The sequence below is a fragment of the Salmo trutta genome, chromosome 2 (genome assembly GCF_901001165.1).
Source record: "Salmo trutta chromosome 2, fSalTru1.1, whole genome shotgun sequence".
Taxonomy (NCBI): Eukaryota; Metazoa; Chordata; class Actinopteri; order Salmoniformes; family Salmonidae; genus Salmo; species Salmo trutta.
The window spans coordinates 70,757,354-70,785,013 of record NC_042958.1 but is presented as its reverse complement, the minus strand read 5'-3'; the positions used below and the strand labels follow the sequence as shown (position 1 = coordinate 70,785,013).

At 43.5% G+C, this 27,660-nt stretch overlaps 1 protein-coding gene and 1 long non-coding RNA gene across 7 annotated transcripts in view; one reads left to right on the top strand and one right to left on the bottom strand.

The window, feature by feature from the left end:
• Positions 1-15,057, bottom strand: part of LOC115162325 (tectonic-3) — a 21,327-nt gene extending 6,270 nt beyond the window's left edge. Inside the window, exons 1-10 of the mRNA XM_029713522.1 lie at positions 14,420-15,057; positions 14,195-14,309; positions 11,474-11,574; positions 11,255-11,373; positions 11,042-11,150; positions 10,505-10,617; positions 4,970-5,011; positions 3,870-3,950; positions 3,640-3,759; positions 631-726 (exon numbers count right to left, since the gene is read on the bottom strand). Of these exons, the coding sequence (XP_029569382.1) occupies positions 631-726; positions 3,640-3,759; positions 3,870-3,950; positions 4,970-5,011; positions 10,505-10,617; positions 11,042-11,150; positions 11,255-11,373; positions 11,474-11,574; positions 14,195-14,309; positions 14,420-14,759 (1,236 nt within the window). The 5' untranslated portion in view covers positions 14,760-15,057. The remainder of the gene's footprint in view (positions 1-630; positions 727-3,639; positions 3,760-3,869; positions 3,951-4,969; positions 5,012-10,504; positions 10,618-11,041; positions 11,151-11,254; positions 11,374-11,473; positions 11,575-14,194; positions 14,310-14,419) is intronic.
• Positions 14,620-27,660, top strand: LOC115162333 (uncharacterized). Of its 6 annotated transcripts, XR_003869524.1 has the most exons (9): positions 15,093-15,234; positions 15,358-15,509; positions 17,747-17,903; positions 24,800-24,868; positions 25,799-25,846; positions 26,204-26,323; positions 26,422-26,511; positions 27,111-27,242; positions 27,354-27,660. It is a non-coding gene; the product is annotated as an uncharacterized LOC115162333 (long non-coding RNA). The 6 variants fall into 6 exon arrangements; XR_003869521.1 differs by lacking the exon at positions 15,093-15,234 and adding an exon at positions 14,620-14,747 and having other exon boundaries at positions 24,800-25,846; XR_003869522.1 differs by having other exon boundaries at positions 15,083-15,210; positions 24,800-25,846.

The window sequence follows — 27,660 nt, the reverse complement described above, 5'->3', positions numbered from 1 at the left end:
TTTTGTCCATTTGACATTTATCATTTAGATTTTTTCAAACTTAGTAGAGACTGACATGGTGAAAATACTGTATATTTGGAGTTCCGAGTCAATCAGATGTACAGCTCATGAGAAGATTAAGATTTTATTAAAAATCCAGGATGGTAAAAAATCCAATATGGCGGACCTCATGAGTCATTTGTTCCTTATGATGAGAAACACTGATATACCAAGCTTCGTGTTTATACGTCAAACAGGGAACTGGGGATGAGCCTTAGACTTTGAAGGCTTATTACAGCACCACCTATAGGCCATATTACCAAAGTATAATTGTTTTTACCAATCGTGCATTGTGATATTGAACAAGTGCGAAAGAATAATCAGAAGAAGAAAAAAAATTCCCATCAAAACACAATGTTTTCTTGCTGCCAGCACCCCTTATAAGAACATTCAGTACATAGTGTCAAGGATATGTGATTCTTCAAAGCAACTGTACTGTAGGCCCATTTGATTTTCTGATCTTCAGTGTCTTCTCTGAATAGTTTTTAAATTAAAACAAAGTCGCATACATGTCTCTGTATATCAACAAGTAGTATGCCAAAAAATGAAAAACATTGTTTCTGCATGTCGTGTGCTATTCCCGAAGGATACAGGTTGGACCGCTTCGCCAAATTGACCAATCACAGGAGTCCCCATTGTTAGTCCCACCACAGGGGTTGGTTCAGGAGTAGGAGGGGGTGTGGATATCTGAAATAGATGACTTTCAATTAAATTTGAATATTGAACCATACCATTGATACAATAGACAGTGCATTTGGAAAGTATTCCCCACATTGTTGAGGAAAACAATTTACACACAATACCCCATAATGACAAAGTGAAAACAGGTTTCTAGAAATGTTTGCAAATGTATTAAAAATAAAAACAAATACGTTATTTAAGTATTCAGACCCTTTGCTATGAGACTTGAAATTGAGCTCCGGTGCATCCTGTTTCCGTTAACCTCCCACAAGGACAACCACCTCTGCAGCACTCCACCAAATCAGGCCTTCATGGTAGAGTGGCCAAATGGAAGCCACTCGTCATTAAAAAGGCAGCTAAAGGACTCGAACCATGCAAAACAAGATTCTCTGGTCTGTTGAAACCAAGCTTGAACTCATTGGCGTGAATGCCAAGCGTCACATCTGGAGGAAATCTGGCACCATCCCTACGGTGAAGCACGGTGGTGGCAGTATCATGCAGGCGGGATGTTTTTCAACGGCAGGGACTGGGAGACTAGTCAGCATCAAGGGAAAGATGACCAGAGCAAAGTAGAGAGAGATCCTTGATGAAAATCTGCTCCAGAGTTCTCAGGAACTCAGACTGGGCGAAGGTTCACCTTCCAACAGGACAACGACCATAAGCACACAGCAAAGACAACACAGGAGTGGCTTCAGGACAAGTCTCTGAATGTCCTTGAGTGGCCCAACCAGAGCCCAGACTTGAACCCGATCAAACATCTGTGGAGAGACCAGAAAATAGCTGTGCAGCGACACTCCCCATCCAACCTGACAGAGATTAAAGGATCTGCAGAGAAGAACGTGAGAAACTCCCCAAATACAAGTGTGCCAAGCTTGTAGCATCATACCCAAGAAGACTTGAGGCTGTAATCACTGTCTCAGGTGCTTCAACAAAGTACTGAGTAAAGGGTCTGAATACTTACAGCACCATTCAAAAGTTGACACCTACTCATTCCAGGGTTTTTCTTTGTGAAATAACATATGGAATCATGTATTAAAAAAAAAAAGTAAGAAACAAAATATTTTATATTTGAGATTCTTCAAAGTAGACACCCTTTGCCTTTAACAGCTTTGCACACTCTTGGCATTCTCTCAAAAATGTCAAACTTTGAAAGTTTCTTTAAGTGCAATCTCAAAAACCATTAAGCGCTATGATGAAACTCGCTCTCATGAGGACCGCCACAGGAAAGTAAGACCCAGAGTTACTTTTGCTGCAGAGGACAAGTTCATTAGAGTTAACTGCACCTCAGATTGCAGCCCAAATAAATACTTCAGAGTTCAAATACAGACATCAACATCAACTGTTCAGGAGATTGTGAATCAGGCCTTCATGGTCGAATTGCTGCAAAGAAACCACTACAAAAGAACACCAATACAAAGAAAAGACTTGCTTGGTTCAAGAAGCACGAGCAATGGACATTAGACCGGTGGAAATCTGTCCTTTGGTCTGATGAGGCCAAATTTGAGATTTTTGGTTCCAACCACCGTGTCTTTGTGAGACGGATGATCTCCGCATGTGTGGTTCCCACCGTGAAGCGTGGAGGTGTGATGGTGATTTGCTGGTGACACTGTCGGTGATTTATTTAGAATTCAAGGCACACTGAACCAGGATGGCTACCACAGCAATACGCCATCCCACCTGGTTTGCGCTTAGTGGGACTATAATTAGCTTTTCAACAAGACAATTATCCAAAACACCTCCAGGTTGTGTAAGGGCTATTTGACCAAGAAGGAGAGTGATGGAGTGCTGCATTAGATGATCTGGCCTCCACAATCACCCAACCTCAACCTAATTGAGATGGTTTGGGATGAGTTGGACCGCAGAGGGAAGGAAAAGCAGCCAACAAGTGCTCAGCATGTGTGGGAACTCCTTAAAGACGGTTGGAAAAGTATTCCAGGTGAAGCTGGTTGAGAGAATGCCAAGAGTGTGGAAAGCTATCATCAAGGCAAAGGGTAGCTACTTTGAAGAATCTCATATTTTTATTTGTTTAACACTTTTTTTGGTAACTATATGACTTATTTCATAGTTTCGATGTCCTCACTATTATTCTACAGTGTAGAAAATAGTCAAAATAAAGAAAATCCCTTAAGTAGGTGTCTAAACTTTTGACTGGTACTGTATGTAAATGTAATGTTTCAGTTTTAATTTTTAAAAACCTGTTTTTGCTTTGTCATTATGGGGTTGTGTGTAGACTGAGGGGGGGGAAAAACGATTTAATCAAACTTTAGAATAAGGCTATAACGTAACAAAATGTGGAAAAGGTCAAGGGGTCTGAATACTTTCCAAATGCACTGTACCAGGGTAGGTGTCAATTCCACTTCAATTTAGTCAATGCAGGAAGTAAACAAATTCCAAGATTGAATTGAAATGGAATTGACCCCAACTCTGAGACAGATATTTCCTGGATGCATAACTATAACCATCAGTCATGTGTTTTCATGGTCATCACCCACATTCACTGTTAAAGGGATACTTCGGCAATGATTTTGACAATCATGTCTCTGTGTCCAGTATGAAGGTAGAGGTAGTTTTGCGGGCCAATGCTAACTAACGTTAGCGCATGACTAGAAGTCTATGTGTATCGGTTAGCGCAATAACTAGAAGCTAGCAGATACCCAGACTTCCCGTCCTTGCACCAGCTAGTTAGCAACTTCCTTCAAACTGCATGCAGAGACAAAAATTGTATCCACAAGTGCATCTGCCTCTGGGGAAGTAGATAAAGGGCCTCATTGCCAAAATATCCCTTTAAGTTTGTCAAAGTCCCGACATCTGCGTATAGCTACTCTGCAAAAGGGCTATTTGACGCGAGAATGCATGCACATCGCTCGAACATGTTTGTAAACCAAAAATTGCTCTATACACCATCGATTGAAAGCCTACCTGGAAACGGACAGTGTGCTTCTGCAACAGATTCGTATCTGAGTCAGTGTCTACCAAGACCATGTTTACTGTTGCCATAGCGATCTCCCCTATAATTGTGTACCATATAAGATAGTCCACCTGCATGTGGAAAAGAATGAGAAGATGTGAGCTAGAAAGATTATATGGATATTCAGTCATTTTGTCAATATTCTTGGACTATTATTTAACTTGATTGTTTAATCTCTAACCTTTGACACCACATTGAGACAGGAACCATTTTGTTCTCTCGGTTTAGGCCAACCATTGCCAACTACTGGAGTTACTGGGATCTAACACAGGATGAGAATGAGAGGTCAGTGTGTGTGGTCCAAATCTTTCCCCTTAGCCTCAAAGAACTTCACTCCCTTCCCCAAAGTACAATGCCTAGTGAAAGTCTACACCCCTCGCAGTCTCCAATGTTGCTGCTTTAAATTAAACTGGATAACATTTTTTTCCGACTGATCTCACAACCTACTCCACATTCCAAATGAATAAAAAATTCAAAACAAAAGATGTCTTGATTGCATATACTTGGTGGAAGCACCTTTGGCAGCCATTAAAGCTATTTTGTCAACATTTCTCAAGCTCAATACATTTGGTTGGAAATCTTTGATGGACAGCAATATTCAAAACTTTCTCAGATTTTCAAGCAAATTTAAGTCAGGACTGAGCCTGGACCAACAGACACGGTTTGAATATTGCGGTCTATCAATGATTGACAAACAATTTTACTGAGCTAGAGCAATTTTGACAAAAACAATGGATATATTGTATGTTGAGTTGTGCAAAGTTGGGAGAGTCTTATTAAAAATGATTCACAGCTGTAGTGGCTGCCAAAGGTGCTTCCACCAATAATTAACTCGGGTGTGAAAACACATGAAATCAAGACAGTAATTAAAAGCATTTTCTATAATTTTTCATTCACTTTGAAAATGTGGAGTAGGTTGTGTAGATCGGTAGGAAGAAAATCCAATTGAATCACTTTTTAGATTTAATTTTAGGGCAGCAAAATGTGAAGACTGCAAGGTGTGTGTAGATTTACACTAGCGACTGTGTACTCATTCACCTTTCTCCCCGAAGGATGTACTCGTTCACGGCATATATTGAAAGCATGGGATTTGTGTAAGAAGAAAAGGTGGAGCTGCTCTCCAGCTCCACACTCACACCAATCCAATGCTTTGAAATCTATGAGGGGAAGTGAATGAGTGCACTTCGGAAAGAGAATAGTAAATGGGGCGGCAGAAAGTGAGTGCCATCCAATCTGAGACAAGTCACATGTTTTTGCCCTCTAATGTGTGGTCAATCTTACCAGATTATCTGGTAATATCTGAATATTCTCACGAACTGGAATCTGTAATGACAATAATTAGTTGTGGCAGAATGTGTTAACATTACTGGAATATTCACAGTGAAAGATAAGGAAATATCAATGTGGCCAATTGCAACGAAGAAGAACTTCTTACATAGTACTGTGTTATTGCTGGCTTTCTTAAAATGATATTAACGAGAGATTACATGCACCTGCGTACTAAAAGAAGATTGATTGCAATGTAAAACCCATAAGAATAAACCAGTGATTTAGCTGATCTCACGTTGATACCAGACAGCTGCAACTTTTGGCATCTAGGTTCTCTATTCCCGCCCCCAATGAAATAATGACATATCAGGAGCATCGGAAACCGAAAGGCTGATGAATGTAAAATACTTATTTAAGTACAAGATTATAAAAAAAGTAGTAGGCCTATATTTCACTCAAACATTTAATCGTAAAATAGAAAATTATTATAGCCTAATGTGCCATTTGAAATAACTTCGTTAGACCACATTTTCATTTGATAAAGATAATTGAGTTATGATTGGCCTGATTTAGTTACACATTTTAAAATATGGACAGTGCAGGGTTATCCCCCCATTTTTACATTTTGTCTGAGAAATTAAGCTAATTGATTGCACCCAAATTGATCATTTTAATTTATAGGATTCAGATATTAAATAAATGGTAACACTTTACTTGACACCCAGCGCCAAAACACATTATGACACAGTCATAACGACATGAGTGTCAAAACCTACCATGGTAGTTATATTATGGCTGGTTATGACCAGTGGTAAAGTACTTATGTAAAAATACTTTAAAGTACTGAAGTCCTTTTGTGGTCTGGCTACTTTACGATTTCTATTTTTGCCAACTTTTAGATCACTACATTCCTAAAGAAAATGTACTTTTTACTCCATACATTTTCTCTGACACCCAAAAGTAAATTGACCATATTACATTATCATTGTAATGTCAGACATGAACCTACCCCAATGCTCTTTCTGATGACTGGGATGAATGAAGGAGCAGATTTTAAGAGCAGGACAAAACACCCTCTGACTGATGACTGACATAAGGGCATGTATGTGACAGGCCTATCTGGCTTATATGATTATTGACACTGGCTTCTTGACAGTGTCAAAGTGTATTTTCTACAAGTTATTTAAATGATGAAAAAACATGACTAAACAAAGGAAGGACTTAAGAAACAAACTTTCAAACGAAAGGCAACTTCTTGGCAGGAATTGTTTTTTAATAAATGTGGGTTTGAACACTTATGTAGGCGTCATAACCAGCCATAAAATTACACACTACTTTATTTTATTTCACCTTTATTTAACCAGGTAGGCCAGTTGAGAACAAGTTCTCATTTACAACTGCGACCTGGCCAAGATAAAGCAAAGCGACACAAACAACAACAGTTACACATGGAATAAACAAAGGTACAGTCAATAACATAATAGAAAAAAATCTATATACAGTGTGTGCAAATGAGGTAAGATTAGGGAGGTAAGGCAATAAATAGGCCATAGTGGCGAAGTAATTACAATTTAGCAATTAAACACTGGAGTGATAGATGTGCAGAAGATGAATGTGCAAGTAGAAATACTGGGGTGCAAAGGAGCAAAAAATATATATAAAACAGTATGGGCATGAGGCAGATCACTGCACCTGTACATGGGCTATGTACAGGTGCAGTGATCTGTGAGCTGCTCTGACAGCTGATGCTTAAAGTTAGTGAGGGAGATATGAGTCTCCAGCTTCAGTGATTTTTGAAATTCGTTCCAGTCATAGGCAGCAGAGAACTGGAAGGAAAGGCGGCCAAAGGAGGAATTGGCTTTTGGGGTGACCAGTGAAATATACCTGCTGGAGTGCGTGCTACAGGTGGGTGCTGCTATGGTGACCAGTGAGCTGAGATAAGGCGGGGCTTTACCTAGCAAAGACTTGTAGATGACCTGGAGCCAGTGGGTTTGGCGACAAATATATGAAGCGAGGGCCAGCCAACAAGAGCACACAGGTAGCAGTGGTGGGTAGTATATGGGGCTTTGGTGACAAAACGGATGGCACTGTGATAGACTGCATCCAGTTTGCTGAGTAGAGTGTTGGAGGCTATTTTGTAAATGACATCGCCGAAGTTGAGGATCGGTAGGATGGTCAGTTTTATGAGGGTATGTTTGGCAGCATGAGTGAAGGATGCTTTGTTGCGAAATAGGAAGCCGATCCTAGATTTCATTTTGGATTGGAGATGCTTAATATGAGTCTGGAAGGAGAATTTACAGTCTAACCAGACACCTAGGTATTTGTCCACATATTCTAAGTCAGAACCGTCCAGAGTAGTGATGCTAGACGGGCAGCGATCGGTTGAAGAGCATGCATTTAGTTTTACTTGCATTTGAGAGCAGTTGGATGCCACGGAAGGAGAGTTGTATGGCATTTAAGCTCGTCTGGAGGTTAGTTAACAGTGTCCAAAGAAGGGCCAGAAGTATACAGAATGGTGTCGTCTGTGTAGAGGTGGATCAGAGAATCACCAGCAGCAAGTGCGACATCATTGATGTATACAGAGAAAAGAGTCAGCCCGAGAATTGAACCCTGTGGCACCCCCATAGAGACTGCCAGAGGTCCGGACAACAGGCCCTCCGATTTGACACACTGACCTCTGTCTGAGAAGTAGTTGGTGAACCAGGAGAGGCAGTCATTTGAGAAACCAAGGCTGTTGAGTCTGCCGATAAGAATGTGGTGATTGACAGAGTCGAAAGCCTTGGCCAGGTCGATGAATACGGCTGCACAGTATTGTCTTTTATCAATGGCGGTTATGATATCGTTTAGGATCTTGAGCGTGGCTGAGGTGCACCCATGACCAGCTCGGAAACCAGATTGCATAGCGGAGAAGGTACGGTGGGATTCGAAATGGTCGGTGATCTGTTTAACTTGGGTTTCGAAGACCTTAGAAAGGCAGGGTAGGATAGATATAGGTCTGTAACAGTTTGGGTCTAGAGTGTCTCCCCCTTTGATGAGGGGGATGACCGTGGCAGCTTTCCAATCTTTGGGGATCTCAGGCGACACGAAAAAGAGGTTGAACAGGCTAGTAATAGAGGTTGCAACAATTGCGGTGGATAATTTTAGAAAGAGAGGGTCCAGATTGTCTAGCCCAGCTGATTTGTAGGGGTCCAGATTTTGCAACTCTTTCAGAACATCAGCTATCTGGACTTGGGTGAAGGAGAAAAGGGGGAGGCTTGGGCAAGTTTCTGTGGGGAGTGCAGGGCTGTTGATCGGGGTAGGGGTAGCCAGGTGGAAAGCATGGCCAGCCGTAGAAAAATGCTTATTGAAATTCTCAATTATCGTGGATTTATCGGTGGTGACAGTGTTTCCTAGCCTCAGAGCAGTGGGCAGCTGGGAGGAGGTGCTCTTATTCTCCATGGACTTTACAGTGTCCCAGAACTTTTTGGAGTTTGTGCTACAGGATGCAAATTTCTGTTTGAAAAAGCTAGCCTTTGCTTTTCTAACTGCCTGTGTATATTGGTTCCTAACTTCCCTGAAAAGGGGCTATTCAATGCTAATGCAGTACGCCACAGGATGTATATGGTCACAACAGGTGTAAATATGGGTTATGACCATGTTATGACAAGTTATGTCAGTTATGACATGGTTATGATCGTGTCATGACGCTGGGTGTCAAGTGTTGCCAAAGAAATATAGTACCCAAAATCCAAATTTGGGCAAAACTTCTTCCTACTAATGATTTAAGACATAAAAATGGTCAAAAGCCACACGGACGGACCCCCCCCCCCCCCCCCATCAACAAGTATCAGTTTTCAATGTTTGACAATAAAGTGGTTCCTCCTTTAAAAGTTGCTGCAGAATTCTATGGCACGTTATTTAAGTGTGAACCACTGGTACCATTAATGCTAGTTAGTGCTAGTTTGACCACCAGAGGGCATCTTTGGAAGCATTTGATAGCCTTCAATCATGGCTGTACTAGATAATGCGGGCACGTGGGAGACAGGGGTTCAATTCCCAGATGGGGAGTAGGCTGTCCTTGTAAATAAGAATTTGTTCTTAAATGACTTGCTTAGTTAAATAAAAGGTTACACTAAGAGCATAACATTTCTACACCTTAATTTTCCAATTCTAGTCTAACCAATACCCAAACGGAGATTCAGTGAAAATAAAAATCACATTGATTTATCAAGACCAGTCTCCATGCTTGTCTCAGAGCAGAGCGAAACTGTGCTAAAATAGTTGTAGGCTATTGCTTCTAACTTCAATATGCCCTTTAAATAAATACAACCTACTCCACTTTTAACAGCACATAACTCAACACTAGTGACTCATGTTGCCTACGGTAGGCCTACAGTATATTGAAAAATATGACGTGACTCTCCGCCAATAATTACATAGAGGATTTGAGGATATTTCTGTAATTCAGTGATATTTATTCCCATAGTAATTCGTTTTTGATCCATAACTAAATAAACATCAGCATTTTGAGAGTATTTTTATCATTATTTTATTAATGAAAGCATAAAGATGACATTATTAGTTACATTGTCTTAGTTTGAACGTGCAGACTGGCACTAAGAACAGAACAGCGGGAATGTTTCCCTAGTCAGCACCATTATTAGGGCAATGCCCCTTAGTGTTGCCAGTGTGGCAGGGTGGGGGTCCACCCCCTCCCCTCTATGGGCTAGGTCGGTCTTCTGTGTGCGGTTCTGCGGCTCATCCCATGCCCCCTGCCCTTGTGCCTTGAACCTTGCTTGCTTTCAGTGGATACAGCTGAAGAACTGCAAGGCAATCCCATTGTGCGCCACTCGGGAGCCATGACCAATATATATTGTCCTGCTAATAACATATGAGAATATCCAACAGGCTTTTATATCATTCTAAATTAATAAAGGAGGAACCACTGTAGTATGAAGCTGCATCTTGGAGTATTGCTTCTCCATATTATGTAATTTATTCCCTGTGAATCTGGTGAATCCCTCCGTTCAAAGAAATGTGTAATTGAAGTCACTTGGATTATTTACCGTGCAATTAATTAGCTTCATTTCTTAGGGATCAAATTATATTTCAACAAAATAATGTTTCAGGAATGCTAATCGTATCCGTTACTAACCACAGAAACTATTTCAGAACAATCTGAGATGGTTGGTGTCGAAATAGTCTATCTTGTGTTTGGGGTAGAACGACCCTTGTACGGAATGATTGACAAATAGTATCAATCTACCCTTGGTCTGCTAAATAAGCAGGTTCAATAATACCCACCAGAGGGTGAAAATGTCCTCAAAGATTTTGAACTAAAAGTTTAACACTGACATCAGCTTTAGGGAGTGGTAATCAAGTGGCCAATAATGGTTGCAATTGAAATCAGTTCTGTGGGTGATTGTATTGTGTATTGATCACTTAACGAGAGATTTTTGTGTTAATACGGAAGCCAACGGTGGTTGCAATAGGCCCAAGATATTTATATTATAGAGATACTGTACGCATGCATCCAAAACTTGAGCACACACATGCACACACACTAACCTTGAGCAGGCTGATGTCATGGAAGTAGGACTGTGCATTGAGACTGGGGTCTGTGGCACAGGATTGGGGAGTCAGTGTGCGGGTGCAAGAGAGAGAAATAGATCGCAGGAACCCTACAAGGGGAGACCAGAAATAAAAATATAGAACAAACTAAAAACGTTGTAATACAAAAAGTATTACTTGAGTACTGGTCAAAACGAACATGAGCAACTCTTATTGGACAAGTCCTGGTAGACCATCCCTGTTTCAGTCAGTTTTCTTCCATTTGGTGCCAAATGAACATGACCCCGGTCTCCCAAGACTATTAGCACCACCCAGCAGTTAAGCCAACTGCAGCAGTGCGTAAGATTTCTACTTTATTCAGAGTATAGGGACACGGTTCAGAAGGACACAACGTTGGCCAACATTCAGATAGAAATATGCTATTTAGAACAAAAATGTCTATCTGAATGTTGAAGGAATCATGTCAACTCTATTCATGGCATGTCTATCTGCAAGGTTCAACAACATTTGGCTACTGAACAGGTGCCATCTTACTGGCAGGGTTACGCTCGACACAGGAAGACGTGGCGGCCCCTGGTGAAGGCTGTCGAAGGACCCCACGAATGGAGGCGCTGTTGAAATGGGACATGATTGTGTCATCAACCTGCGACAAAGTAACAAGACCGATCAGAGAGAAAAATGACTAGGCCTGTCTGAATGATTAAATCGCTGGTTAAGATTATTATTAGACACCACATCTCAACATACCCTGTAGAAATCTTTGGTGTGGGTACTATAAGTTGCGGATCCCTTCCAAGAGAAGTGGTAGGAGGAGTCCAATGGTGTATTAGCAAGAGCTGGAAGGATCTGGGAAACTGTATTATTATCTGTAGAGAAGGAATGGATGGATCACCATCAGGAAAATGTTTTTTTGTGTGTGTGTGTGTGTGTGTGTGTGTGTGTGTGTGTGTGTGTGTGTGTGATTACCCTCTTCTGGTCGAATGCAGACAAATTTGTTTGTGACAGTGACGCGTGAAGGATCCACATTGACTCTGAATATCAACCAGCTCTCAATGCATTCACCATATCTGTAAAACAAACAATTCAATTGGTCAAATCAATGTTCCTTGATGTGCTTTAGCAATACATAACTAAAGAAATCACTCACTTTACAGTGCATTCGGAAAGTATTCAGACTCCTTTTTCAACATTTTGTTACGTTAGTCTTATTCTAAAATTGATTAAATAAAAAAATGTCTCTACACACAATACCCCATAATGACAAAGTGAGAACAGGTTTAGATTTTTTTGTAAATGTATCTAAAAAATGTTTTTTTAACAAAAATACCTTAAGTATTCAGACCCTTAGCTATTGTAAGAATATTTAAAGATAAATACACAACACAGAGGACTAAAGGTCAAGAGGGAATTAACCATCAATGGAAATAGTTGTTCTTCTGTAATAGGGAATTAATGATCAATAGAAATAGTTGTTTCTTTGTAATGGGGAACTGAAGATTAATGGGTCAGGGACACGGGAGGAATTTCAGTCGGACTCATAGCTACATGTGGCAAGTTCATTGGTCCGAATTGTCTATACATTGAGCCCGAAACAGAATACTTGGTATTTGGCCATTGGCCCAATTTTACTGCAAGGAATTCTAATTGGTCAACCACAGGCTAGGCTTGGGTATAACTGCATCCTGCGTCTCTTTTTCTAGTGGAGAAACCATTGAGGACAGAGAAGAATAAACATCTACTTTCCAGCATAACTGATTTGTTCTCTTTGAATAAATATATTTTGCTCCCCCTGATTTGATTTGGGCTCTGTGTTATTGAAGAATAACAACAGCTAACACATGGTGCCGTGACCCAGATGAATTGGTCTTGACCAACAACGGGGGAAAAAAAGATCAACTGTGTGTTGATCCAGTGGAAAGATAAGAGGGCTGCGCGCAACCCACTTCGGGGGAGTCAGCTCTTAATCTCCTGACTGCTAACATATTGCTGGGTGAGTCTAGACCTATATCTAAAATAACCAAATCAGGTTAAAATAAGTGCATGCATTGAGTGATACATACATGTGATGTATAGGGGTTCGAGTCCTCTGTTAAAGGCCTATCAGTTAAAATAAGCCACAATTGATTAAGGGTGTGAAACCTTGTTCCATAGAAGTGAGTTTCTAGTTGAGTAGCAATTTAGGGTAATGTAAGCCTTGTACAAGCTTTTGAAGTGAACACACGTTTTAGGGGTAACCAGGCCCTGTAGAAACAATGTGTTCTATAAGATAGGTTAGAGTCCTCAAGGGGTTATAAAACTATAAATACTTTTGAAGTTAATGTAATGCCATTTTTAAAAGTGAGAGAACCACTCTGGAAAAGGGCAGGACAGCTGCTCTGGATGTGAACATGGAAAATATAAAATTCACTGGCTAGTGATATGAAGAACCATTTCAAATTAAAGTGTAGGCAAGATAATATATTTTTTATGTCATAGTTGACAAAAATGGAATCTGTCTGATAGACATTCTATTTCTCCACAAGCTTTTTGTTTAACTTATTGACAAAGACACAATGGTCTTTAATAACTGTGTTAGCCAAAGTAAGAAAACATGATAAATTCCTTTGTGATACACATGATAGGACATTGCAGAGAGTGAGAATTTGAGGGCTCTTGATGAACAGAGACATTAAAAGCCAAAATTCAACAATTACAGGAGGCAAGGGTGGAACAGGCAGACTTGGCCCCTACCTGTGGGCTCTCTGTTCTCTCAATCTACCCTCATGCTGAGTTGCGCAAGGCAGATCAGGTTTCAAGCATCTGGTCGGCACTTCCTGGCTTTGAGTCAACAGATTCTGACAGCGGTGACGAACGAGGTCTTAGGGAGTAAAGACAAACCTCCAGTGACAGTAATCACACAAATCAGCATCTCCAAAACAGTTGGATGAACGGTCAAAGACTTTGAAGCATCCACGAGACGTGGGTATGAAGACGTGGGACCATTTAAAGCGATATAAGCAACTCCACAATCTACATCCTTATGATGGGTTACAGTTGTTAGCCTTTGTTTTAAACAGCCGTGAACATGGTGTACTTGAAGAAAAGGTTTATAGAGCTGTGGGTGGTGAAGAGCAAGATGCGGCCGATGGATGGAGAGCCATTAATGTTTTCCTTAAGGGTCTGACCAATGCTGTGGGGATGTTTTTCCGCGGCAGGGACTGGGAGACTAGTCAGGATCAAGGCAAAGATGAACGGAGCAAAGTAGAGAGCTCCTTGATGAAAACCTGCTCCAGAGCACTCAGAATGGGCGAAAGTTCACCTTCCAACAGGACAACAACCCTAAGAGCACAGTCAAGACAATGCAGGAGTGGCTTTGGGACAAGTCTCTTGAGTGGCCCAGCCAGAGTCCGGACTTGAACCCAATCTAAAATCTCTGGAGAGGCCTGAAAATAGCTGTTTTTTCTTTGTCATTATGGGGTATTGTGTGTAGATTGATTGGGGGGGAAATAATTTAATCCATTTTAGAATAAGGCTGTAACGTAATAACAAGTGGAAAAGGTGAAGGGGTCTTGAATACTTTCCGAATGCACTGTACATCCCACCTTGACACCAATGTAGCGAACAGTGGTGGTGAACGCAGCGTCCCTTGCGAGGATCGAACCTGGATAGCCATGACCCCAAGGCAAATGCGCAGGCGTATAAACTTACATGACTTCATCTAAACATCCATTGAAGACAGAGCTCAAGTCAGGGATGTCGCAGTCCACAATGTCACAGCAGCAGCCAATATCACAGAAGTCTGGGGTCAAATCACATAAACACACTACAAGACAGCAAAGGTTAATCTCAAAACTATTGCAGTGCACTAATGTATTTTTTCAATGACAATAGACATACGTACGTGTAGCCACGTACGTGTAGCCACCAACCTACCTTTTGGAGTCAGACTTGTTTTGGCAGTAGTTTCAACCGGAGGAGGGACAGTTTCAATGACTGGCTCGGTGGTGGCTTCAGATGATGGAGCCAGGTCCGTGGTTACCGTGGAAACACCATCTTGAGTGACAGTTTCAGCAGAAGCAGTTGCAAAAGTATCCAATGCAACGGTTGAAACGGTATACATCGGGTCAGTGGTACTGAAAGGCTCATAGGTTTTTGGACTGTTCGTTGTTATTGAAGACTCTGTGTTGACTCCTCCATCAGTGGCCGCATGGGTCACACGTACAGAAAGGACAATAACTAGCTGCACTGCGCGATACAAATGGTATGTGGACATTTTTGTCTAACGGGTGCGAACTCTACCGGCTAAAGTTAGCTAGATAAAAACATAGCTAACGTTAGCTAGCAACCCGATTTGGCTTGAATAGGTTGCAAAGCTACCTCTGCATCACGTTTGCTAGCACCGCAAAACAATAGCTAACATAAACTAGGAAACGAGACGAATTACTCGCATGTGAATTTATCTATGCACGAAAATCCAACACTATTGAAGACATGCTAACAAAATGTAGCTATAAAAAGCCTCACGTTGCCAAGGAAGCGTAAACCGCTTAGTTTACATCCGTTTCTTCTTCTTCTATGGTATTTTGGAGGTCCGCAAACAATCCGCTGCCTCCTACTGTGCACGGCCAGTCGTGTATAGCTGTAACGGACATTTTGGTGACCTTATTTGACCTTTTCTGCTGCTTTTGAGACATCGTTCGATCCCTCCTTGGGGCACTACTTGAGTAAAGAAAACACTAAACAATACAGTAACTATTGGTCACTCTTATGTATTATTATTCTAATATGTATTCATTATAGAATTGTGTCAGTTATTAATGATAAACCTTTAAACTGCACTCTTCCGCCCCCCCCATCTCTCTATTTTTCAGCTCCAGATGACAAAACCTACACACAGTCCAAGGGTTGCAGGTCTGCTAATTTCCTTCTGGTCACACGTTGTATTCAGAGAGGCGGCCACGCGGAGGAGCACTCTTTTCTATTTGAAGATGGTTTTTTTTTATGTATGTCTACTAAGGTTGAGGTTAGTGCACCTGCCTAGTGATTATTTGGCCGGGTTTCAATACCTGCTATAGTCACAATTTGTTTGCTCTCCCAAAAGCAACACAGGCCTAATACGAGACAAAAAGCTACCTGTAAAGTAATGAGAGTGACCATTTTAGAAAATCATGGGAGATAGTCTTTGGTTGCATGCTATTTTATATCAATCATATTGCTGCTATAGCCTATAATTGATGCTTCGTGGTCTTATGCTGCCATCTATTGGAAATATTTAGCATTTAAGTTATTAATTTACAGACGCTGGTGAAGCAGCTGAGAAAGTGTATTTTTCTTATTAATTCCTGAGATCAGTCTCAAACCTGCCCCTCCTATCCCAGCCAATTGCTGGACTTTCACATATAGGTTACTAGGTCACACCCAGTTCAAACCACATTTGAAAAATATAATGTGGCTTGTTTATCAAGTGTTCTGCCTTACAATAATATATATTATAAAATAACTAATAATTGCTAAATGCTTGCATAGGGTTTGATTTAAAAAAATCTAAACGCTATTTAGTACTATAATGGTATTTACTAACATAATATTATTACAAAAATAGTTTAAAGTGTTCTAGGCTACCCTACCCAAGAATTAGGGTTAAGGCTAAAATAGGTTATAACTAGGATTAGGGTTAAGGCTAAAATAGGTTATACCTAGGGTTAGGGTTAAGGCTAAAATAGGTTATTCCTAGGGTTAGGGTTCAAGGCAAAAACCAGTATGGGTTTATAGCTCTTTCGCCTCCCTGTGGCCTTCTGTGGGTACTACATAACTCATCCATGACACTTGTAGGCTCATAATCAGAGGTAGCAACTGCTTCAGATCTACAAATCAATGAGCTAGACCTATCCATTTGCTTTGCAACTCTGTGAACCTGCGCAGCATTCGCTCCATCCAATGCCTACTAACAAACCGATTGACGCATATCAAATTACCCAGCAGCCATTTAGAAACAACAAATCGTCCAAAAAAATTGGTTATTTCTTAATTTAAAAATGTCTTCTGGCTGTTTAAAAAAAAAATCAGCCACATCTTGAAAAAGAGGACAGGAACATGCGTTTTGTTTAGGTTTACACCTTTTTCTGAAAGAAAATATGGTTAACCATGACCAGAAAATGTTTACCGGCTATGCGCCAGCCATCGTTAACACTGTGGATCACAATTGTGAACTCACCAAATAGCTGTAACCTAATTAATTACTTGAAGTAAGCCTAATAGGCTGACTACACCGCTCGCTTCACGTGCGCAAGCTTTGCAAAATAAATTTAGACATACATGTTATTCAATTATTGCACCCACACTGCTCGTGCGCGCAAATGAGCGTCTGCGTTGCCAAGGGCTAAAATAGAAGTCAGTTTTATTTCTGACCCAGATCCGCGCTGCAAGTCCTGCCTCTCCCATGTCCTCATTGGTTTATAGAAGCAGGTACCACGTGCCATCTCCTCATTGGTTATACCCACGTGGGTGACTGAAAGACGAATGAGGTCAGTGGCATTAATGCACCTAATTTATGAAAGTTGCCAATTGCAATATAAAGTCAAGAGAAGAAAAAGCCTGGAAGGAGGAGAGATGACTAGAAACGATTCCATTGACCGTTTTATGTGTGGATTAATTGGCGGAGTAGAGGACCTTGTGCATTTCAGGTAAAATAACTCAATGTTTATATCCCAGGATTAGTTAGCAAAAGCAAGGTAGCTAAATAGGACAAATTAGCTAGCAAGTGCAAGCTAGCTAGCAAAATTGCCATAAATGTTTCATGCTTTTCGACCTGTCCCCAAATTAATATAATTGGTTCAGGGTTTGTTTTGATATTTTAACCTGCGTGTCGTGATCCCGATTGGTGTGGGGGGACAAAATGCATTTATGCACGATGGCGTACGCGCGCAACCGGTTTGGGTTCCGTGTAGGAGTTTAACGTGGGCATGTCTCATTGCCAACAATTGTGACGTTGAACAATAGGTTGGGAATAGAACGTTCGGAAGGCGAGTTGGTGCTCAATAGAACTAACAGTAGCTGGCAGGGTGAAAAATTTCCTAAAATAAGTGCTGTTTTTCACAATTACTTCAAAACTACGGCAAGCAGTTGGGACAGATGGTAATATTATGAAACTGGGCTCCACGGCGGGGTGGATGCAATTAACTAGTTATCAGAAAAAAGCATTGTTAAAAATGTTGTGTCCAGCCTACTGAAATGCCTCTGTACTCTTGTAATTTTTCATAGTGGAACCATCCACTCCCAAGGAGAACACGAAGTAATAAAAAATGTCCCCATACGTAACTTCAGGACATTTTATCATGTCAAGTAAGTATTAATCATGGACGGATGGGATACGGTGATACCATCCGACCTCCGAAGATCCATGTGTGTATTCCCAAACGTAAGCCATGTTTTGTTTTTGTGTTAACAATGCATGTTTTTTATTATTAGCTAGCCGCCGCTCTGAGGTAATTTGCTAGTGTTGCCGGACGTTTTGAAACTGAAACAAAAACACAATCGCTTTAGAATGGAACTAGGTGAAGTGGGCGGTCTTTAGCTAAATTACCCTAAACAGTTTCCCATGCATTGTCAATGGGGTTTGTAAACCAACAAGGATGTAATATAAAATTCTGGCCACACGTTGACTCAGTGGCTCTTCTCCATGCAGGACTTGGGAGGGGGAGGGATGCACATTCTGTAAACAGGAATAGGTGCGTCACCGGTCACTGAGCTAAAGTTAGCTAGTTAGTCACAGAAATGTACGTTCAAGTCTTAATTATTTCAGTCCGATTTGACTTCTTACGAAGTCAGCATGGCTCAACATAGTTTTTCATTTTTGACCTTGACATTGTTGCTGGATAGATACTTTCATAGCTAACATGCTGGCACTGCTAGCTAGCTAATGCTAAAGGCGCTAGCTAACGAAGGTTACATATGTAACCACGGTTATGTGAGCTAAACTCAGCAAAAAAAGAAATGTCCTCTCACTATCAACTGCATTTATTTTCAGCAAAACTTAACATGTGTAAATATTTGTATGAACATAACAAGATTCAACAGACATAAACTGATAAAGTTCTACAGACATGTGACTAACAGAAATTGAATAATGTGTCCCTGAACAAAGGTGGGGGGGTCAAAATCAAAAGTAACAGTCAGTATCTGGTGTGGCCACCAGCTGCATTAAGTACTGCAGTGCATCTCCTCATGGACTGCACCAGATTTGCCAGTTCTTGCTGTGAGATGTTACCCCACTCTTCCACCAAGGCACTTGCAAGTCCCCAGACATTTCTGGGGGGAATGGCCCTAGCCCTCACCCTCCGATCCAACAGGTCCCAGACGTGCTCAATGGGATTGAGATCCGGGCTCTTCGCTGGCCATGTCAGAACACTGACATTCTTGTCTTGCAGGAAATCACACACAGAACGAGCAGTATGGCTGGTGGCATTGTCATGCTGGAGGGTCGTCAGGATGAGCCTGCAGGAAGGGTACCACATGAGCGAGGAGGATGTCTCCCCTGTAATGAACAGCGTTGAGATTGCAGGCAATGACAACAAGCTCAGTCCGATGATGCTGTGACACACCGCCCCAGACCATGACGGACCCTCCACCTCCAAATCGATCGATCCTGCTCCAGAGTACAGGCCTCGGTGTAACGCTCATTCCTTCGATGATAAACGCGAATCCGACCATCACCCCTGGTGAGACAAAACCATGACTCGTCAGTGAAGAGCACTTTTTGCCAGTCCTGTCTGGTCCAGCGACGGTGGGTTTGTGGCCATAAGCGACATTGTTGCTGGTGAGGACTCTGCAGGTCTCTGGCGAGGACCTGCCTTACAACAGGCGGACAAGCCCTCAGTCCAGCCTCTCTCAGCCTATTGCGGACAGTCTGAGCACTGATCGAGGGATTGTGCGTTCCTGGTGTAACTCGGGCAGTTGTTGCCATCCTGTACCTGTCCCGCAGGTGTGATGTTCGGATGTACCGATCCTGTGCAGGTGTTGTTACACGTGGTCTGCCACTGCGAGGACGATCAGCTGTCCGCCCCGGTCTCCCTGTAGCGCTGTCTTAGGCGTCTCACAGTACGGATATTGCAATTTATTGCCCTGTCCACATCTGCAGTCCTCATGCCTCCTTGCAGCATGCCTAAGGCACGTTCACACAGATGAGCAGGGGCCCTGGGCATCTTTCTTTGGGAGTTTTTCAGAGTCAGTAGAAAGGCCTCTTTAGTGTCCTAGTTTTCATAACTGTGACCTTAATTGCCTATCATCTGTAAGCTGTTAGTGTCTTAACGACCGTTTCACAGGTGCATGTTCATTAATTGTTTATGGGTCGTTGAACAAGCATGGGAAACAGTGTTCAAACCCTTTACAATGAATATCTTTGGATTTTTACGAATTATCTTTGAAAGACAGGGTCCTGAAAAAGGGACGTTTCTTTTTTTGCTGAGTTTATATGGATCACTCCAATATATTGGTATCACTCCATGGCGGAGGGATACATCCGAGGTGAGTATTTACAGATTTACTCCCGTGTACACCTGTGTCACGGCTGGTGGTCCGCCCCATATATGGCCGTGACACGTTCTCTACATAATTTTTGCACCATAGAGGATTGGAGTGATCCATATAGCTCACATAACCATGGTTATATACGTAACCTTCGTTAGGTTTCACTATATTGGATCACTCCAATATATTGGTAAACACGTACCAGATTAGTTGGTGCTAGAGGGACCTGGCCAGCCAGCGGTGAAGTCCCAGTGCGGGACCGAGACGCAGGGGCAGTCAATGTGGAAGGGGTCCCGGCACAGTCCCCGGAAGGGGAGGCAACGGCCAGGACCCCTGAACCAACCGCAGAGGGAGGTGCCACATTTACCCGAAAGTACCTAGCAAAGGTGCAAGAGGAAGCCCAGCTGGCCGCAGCACAGATCTCAGCGAGGGGCACTCCTCTCAGTAGAGCCCAGGATGCAGCCACACCTCGTGTTGAATGTGCCACCACAGATCCCAGCACTGTTATGCCAGCCAGGCGGTATGCTGTCGTAATCGTGTCCACGATCCAGTGAGAGAGCCTCTGCTTTGATAGCCCAGCCTGTAGGACTCGTTCACCATAGCTGGTCTGTCCTCACTGACCGCGTCTGCTCCACATAGGCAGCCAGTTCCCTCACAGGCCACAGCATGCCAGAGGGGGTCCCAGACTCCTCCGCCACTGCCTTCGGGGCGGGGGGGTCGTAAGCAGACAGGATAAAAGGGATGTTCACATGCCTGTCTGACAGAACCTTCGGGAGGAATGAAGGGTTGGGGCGGAGAGATATACTCCTCCCTCCGGGGTCCATTCGGTAGCACTCAGAACTTACCGAAAGAGCATGGAGCTCACCCACCCTCTTCAAGAAAACCAACTTCATAGAGAGGTGTTTCAGGGAGGCATATTCCAATGGTTCGAAAGGAGGCTTTGCCAAAGCTGCCAAGACCACATCCAGATCCCAGCTCGCCATTGAGCGGGTCTTAGCTGGACGCAGGCGACGAACCCCCTTCATAAACCTGGAGACCAAGGGATGTCGCCCCAATGGCCTATCCATCCACCCCACATGGCAGGCAGATATAGCGGCCAAATACCCGCTCAGTGTAGAGGCTGCCAAGCCCTCATCCAAGCGAGACTGCAGTTATTGGAGGACATACTGCACTCCACATGACTCGGGCACAACCTCAATACCAGTTCACCAAGAGCAGAACAACCTCCAGCGCAACTGGTAAGCCGCGGTTGTAGCCAGCGCCCTTGCGCTCTGCATGGTGTTCATGTCACCCTCCTGTAGTCCTAACATGGATCATTGGTGCCGTTCAGTGGCCAAGCCCACCGACTGAGACCGTGTGGTCTTGGATACCACAGAGTTCCCCCGGCCTGAGACAGCAAGTTCGGTCGCAGGGGAAGTTGCCAAGATGTCCCAGACAACAGGGACAGGAGAAGGCTGAACCAGGGTCGCCTGGGCCAGAAAGGGGCCACCAGAAGCAGACAATGCTCTGCCATCCTGGTCCTGTCCAGCACAGCCTGGATCAGGGGAAAAGGGGGGAATGCGTAAAGCTCCAGTCTGCCCAATCGTGAGCCAGAGCATCCAAGCCCAGAGGCCCTGGAGACTCTGACATGGAGTACCACAGGGGGCAGTGTGCATTGTCCAGGGAGGAAACAGGTCCACCTGCGCCCTCCCGAACTTTCCCACAGGTGCTGCACCACTTGGGGATGTAGGCTCCAGTTCCAAGGTGGCGGACCCTCCCTTGAGAGCATATCCGCTGCCACACTAAGGATGACAGGTACGTGCGCTGTGCGTAGAGACGCTAGACAGCCCTGAGCCCAGAGAAGGAGCTTCCGTGCCATAAGATGGAGGGGGTGGGACCGCAGTCCACCCTGATGATTGATGTCAGCCACCACTGTGGTGTTGTCCGTTCTCACCAGGACATGTCTTCCTTTCAGATGTGGAAGGAAAGACCACAGGGCCAGCAGTACAGCTCTAGTATATTGACATGCCTGCCGCTCCAAGGGGGTAGCCAACAGCCGCTGGCTGACCTGCTCTTGGTCACACCCCCCAGACGATCTGGGAGGCGTCTGTGCTGACCAGCTCCCGGCGGCACATCCTCAGCATCTCCACCCCACCTGAGAGAAAGGAGCGACAGCGCCACCTTAACAATGCCTTGAGGCAATGTGCGGTCACCTGCAGCTGGTGATGACAGTGGCACTTCGGGTGCAGCCGGTGGGAGTTGAACCACCGTTGAAGAGGCTGGAGATGGAGCAGGTCCAGGGGAATAAGCAACGAAACCGCCGTCAGCAAGCTCAACAGGCATTGGCAGGTCAGGGCGGATACCACCCGCCTCTGCCGAAAGTGGTCAAGGCAAGATGGATCACCTGAACCCTTCTGGTGGGCAGGCGTGCTCTCGTGAGGACTGAGTCCAGTTCCATGCCAATGAAGGCCACCCTCTGGGTGGGTGTCAGATGACTCTTTCTTGTCGATTACAGTAATGCCCAGCCTGCCGATGTGGGTCAGGAGCATGTCTGTCTGACAGGACCTGGGTCCTGGTCGGGGCACAAATAAGCCAATCGTCCAGGTAATTGAGGATCAACAATCCTCGGGACGTGAGAGGTGCCAGGACAGCATCCATGCACTTTGTGAAAGTGAGGCCGAAGGCGAGGCCGAAGGGAAGAACCAAGAATTCGTAAGCCGTTTCTTCGAAGTGCTGCCAATGAGCTGGGTGAACAGGAACATGGAAGCATGCATCCCTCAGGTCCAGTGCCACAAACCACTGGTCCCTGGACACTGCCTGCAACACGAGGCTGGGGACAGCATGTGGAACCTCAGTACCTTCAAGTACCCATTGAGGTTGCGGAGGTCCAGAATCGGTCGAAACCCTCCGTCACTTTTTGGAACCACAAAATAAGTGGAGTAGAACCTAGCTAGTCGTTCTGATGTCTCGATCCTGCAGATGGCACCCTTGTCCAGGAGTGAGGAGATCTCCAGCTGCAGGGTTTTCTTCAGGGGGGGGTTGGTCACCGTGGTGACACGAAGGCTCCCGGCACCGGAATTGAAGTCGGTACCCCTCGAGCATTGTAAACACCCAGGGGGACTCCACACCCTCCTCCCACTTTGCCCTTTGAGACCTGGAGAAGCGCCGAGGCCGGGGAAGGGTGTGTCAGGGGTCCTGCCGGGGCCCGCCTCTCCTCTGGCGCCCCGAGCACCTGGGTCTCCCAGGCACATCCCTATGGCGGTGATGGATGATACCATCACACCTGTCACAAAGGGAAGCCATAAGCTCAACCAAGCCAACCATGCCACGGAGCAGGGGCCCGACACCCTAGTAGAGCTTATGTCGTGACCCCCTCGGAGGAATAGGAACCCGGTGAGGGATAATTTACCCAGTACCTCTGCAAACCCGGGGGAAGACCCCTGTGGGGAAAATAGGCAGACAAAAAAAACAGCATCCAAGTAATAGATTTGGTTTTTGGTTTTACGCCAACTGCAATATTACCAACCGGTTTAATATCCAAGCAGTAAAAACAGCACCATATGGAGTAACACCCATTAAGGAACCCCAAAGGTAATGTCTCAATGTAGTTTTCTACGATACTCACACTCTGCAGGGGAAAGAAACAGCACCTACAGCCGGGGAGCAGCATGTTAAGCAATTCATAACAGACATAGAACAAGCCAGTCGGCAAGTTGTGTAAGGTAAATTACAGTTTGTGGCAGCAAGAGCCACCAATATATTAATGCACACAGAGTCGTAGTGTACACAAGCACGACAATCCACGGGCAGAAAATACAGATCAAATGTGTACAGCAAGTGGAGCAATCAAGAGGAGGCGCTGGCCATGTGGCCAGCTGTTCCAGGATGCAAACAGCCAGAGTACACTTCCACGCAAGATATTACACTTATCAAGCAAACTTCAGAAAGCTTGTACCTCAAACCATACGGACGTCTGCCGAGAAAATGAAAGAGAACGTGTGCGGCATGGGGTCTATATATAGGAGCGGACCCCAGCCGTGACACGTGTACACGGAAGTAAATCTGTAAATCCTCAACTCGGATGTATCCCTCCGCCGCGGAGGGATACCAATATATTGGAGTGATACCAATATAGTGAAACAACCTCTTATCTGGATGCCTCACTCTAGTTCCCGAGAGAGAGCACCCGCCCAGTCAACTTTGTTCTCTAACTTTGTAATCATCTGTAAAGTTGTTTTACATGCAATCATACAAGCTAGATATATATTTTGTTAAAAAGCCTGTTGTCATTCATTGGTTGTTTCTTTGGAGCTAGCTAGCTAAGCTATCACTAGCTATCTAGTTGGATAATAATGTGATGTACAGTAGGTTACGTTACAGTATTACTGAATGACTGAATGACAACAATATAGCCTTGTCACTACTAGTTGGCAAGTTGGTTGATATGGGGTGCAGTAGAATACGGTACAACATTACTAAATGATAACGTAGCCTTGTGACCAGCTAGTAGTTGGTTGATGGGGTAGGGTACAGTATACAGCATCAATAGTCTTCCTACTGTTTTGTTATTCGTTGGGTCCCTTAACAAAATGTTATTTTTGACTGGGTAAAATAAGCTAATGGTTATGTGCACTCTTACTAGATAGAATTGTGTAGTTTAGTGGCAGATTTTCAAAAGAAAATAGACATATAACGTTACAGTATATCATCAGCAATTCTCAATCAGAGGATATACACAGCTAACCCATATTGAATTTCATTTATTCATAAATGTGGACACTAATTATTGTTAATATTCTAATTATCTAGGCCCTTCATTCCCAAACCTGAAGCCCCCTGTCCCCAGCAGGAAAGACCAGGAAAAAGTGTTGGCTTAAGGTACAACTTCCTATTGAGGAAATGTAAGACAACTCAATGTCATATTTAGACATGAATAGAAGCATATACAAGCAATCTATCAAATGTATTTTAGAAAGCCCCTTTTACATCAGCAGTTGTCACAAAGTGCTTATGCAGATACCCGGCCTAAAACCCCAAAGAGCAAGCAGCACAGTATCTAGGAAAAAAACCCTAGAAAGGCAGAAACCTAGAGAGGAACGAGCCTCTGAGGGGTGGCTAGTCCTCTTCTGGCTGTGCTGGTGGAGATTATAAAAGAGTACAGCCATTTAGGCCAGATTATTCTTCAAGACGTTTAAATGTTCATAGATGACCAGCAGTGTCAAATAGTAGAGGGTTATAGAGGGTGCAATAGTTCAGCACCTCAGGAGTAAACGCCAGTTGGCTCTTCATAGCTGAGCATTTAGAGGTTGAGACAGTAGGTACGGTAGAAAGAGACAGGATCAAACAGCGGGTCTGGGACAAGGTAGTACCTCCGGTGAGCCTTGAGCAGGTCAGGGTTCCATAGCTGCAGACAGAAACAGCAGAGACTGGATCAGCAGCACGACCAGGTGGACTGGAGACAGGAAAAGCCAGGTAGTCCTGAGGCATGGTCCTAGAGCTCATGTCCTGCATCCTTTAACTTGTGTAGACTAAGCCCTAGAGGTTTGTAACTTCACATGATTTAGCCTACTTGTCAATCCAGATCTGAATATTTGATATCCTTTTTACTGTACACGTGATAGTAATTTTTTCCAAAGCTAATCACTGAATGTCCTACTACAAGGATGTGGTCAGAACACACACATCAGATTGCAAGGGCAAGTACAATGAGCAGTTGGGAAAATGAAGTCTGCTGCATGGGTTGCCAGATATATACACACACACACGTAATTCATTTGTTGTATTGTATTTATTATGGATCCCCATTAGCTGCTGCCAAGACAGCAGTTACTCTTCTTCGGGTCCAGCAAAATTCAGGTAATTATACAATTTTAAAAACAATACAATATATTCACAACACATTAAGTGTGTGCCCTCAGGCCACTACTCTACTACCACATATCTACAACACAAAATCCTTGTGTACGTGTGTGTACAGTGCGTATGTTATCGTGTGTATGCATTTGTCTCTTCACAATCCCCACTGTTCAATAAGGTGTATTTTATCTGTTTTTTAAATCTAATTTTACTGCTTGCGTAAGTTACTTGATGTGGAATAGAGTTCCATGTAGTCATGGCTCTATGTACTTCTGTGCACCTCCCATAGTATGTTCTTTTTAGGTTAGTGTGTAGTCATGGCTTTGTCATTAAAATTATATTGTGCCTATTTTTCAGATCTGCCAACCTGCTCGGTGGGTGACAGGTAAGCGTCTTTCCACCAAGCTGTTCCACCCTGGAGTGGCAAGCTGGAACTTCCAGAGGCGTGTAGACCTGAAGCAGTGTGATGTGGTCCAGGTAATTATCAAACACACGTATACACACTCACTCAATCACTCACTCTGTTTTATTGTAGAATTATTTTAACTTAAGAAAATTGTTCCTCTCTCTTTTAGATCTGACACCCCTATTAGCTCAACCACAGACTGCACAGCTGCAGTCATCTGCCCCTGCATCTGCTACACCGGCCACGACAGCTGATACAGGTCATTATCACATGCATGTATACACACATGCACACACTCCCACACTTGGGGCTCTATTCAATCACGCCCGCTTTAGCCGACATCCACATAGTGTTTGTTTTGGCGGTGTCTGAGGTGGAATTGTGTTAGAGATGTCAAATTCACAAGCAGCTCCTGGCATTATACCTAAAGCGGACATTGCCATTGGCTGTACGGAGTTGCATTAACATAAATCTCATGCAGCCCTGTTTACAAGTTATAACACTGGAATTTGAGATGTAATCTACACCTTGATTAGGCTGATAGAAATCCTCATTATTTAGTTTAATGATTTTGAATTTGAGCGTCATTATTTCTATATAACCTACACTTTCTCGTTCTGAACTTGAAGCGCGAGTAGGACGGGTGTGGTTTTGTGACAATGGTCAAGAGCTGCTGCTTACCGATTTGACAGATCCAACACAGTTACACCTCAGACACTTCCGCCAAAACATCAGCTACGCGGGTGTCGGCTATCGCCGGTTAACACTTGATCTGATTGAATCTAGGCCTTACACTCATTCAGTCTATTTAGTTGTATGATTATTGTCAGTTAAGAAAATTGTGCCTCTCTCTTTTAGATCTGCCAGCCCCAGCAGTTCAGCTGCAGTCACAGCAGTCCTCTGCTGTGGTATTTAATTTACCGGCTGCACCAGTTCTTACTACACTGGCCGTGGATGGAGAAACTTTTGAGGATTCCCAGATGAATACAGGTCATTCAGAATTATATTACATACACATATGCTCACTCACACCAACAGATGTACGCACAGACATGTTGTTGAGCTGTTTACTTACTGTCACTTTGTGCATCTCTCTTTCAGATCTGCCATGCACTCCACCACTGCCTGACAGCCTCACCCAGAAGTGCATGCACTGGGCCTATCAAGACTGACAAAAGCAGAGATGGGTGGCTGACAGGGAAAAATAAATCACAACATGCACACACACTCTCTGTCTCTGTCACACACACACATTATCCCCAATGTAAATAAATTGTAATTACTTGTTTATTTTATGTATGCTCCATTTTATTTTAGGATTGGAGATATCGACGCCTACATATCCATTATCAATATCTACATAATTACCCTAAATATCTATCCAATAAAAGTGTGACTGTTAATATTG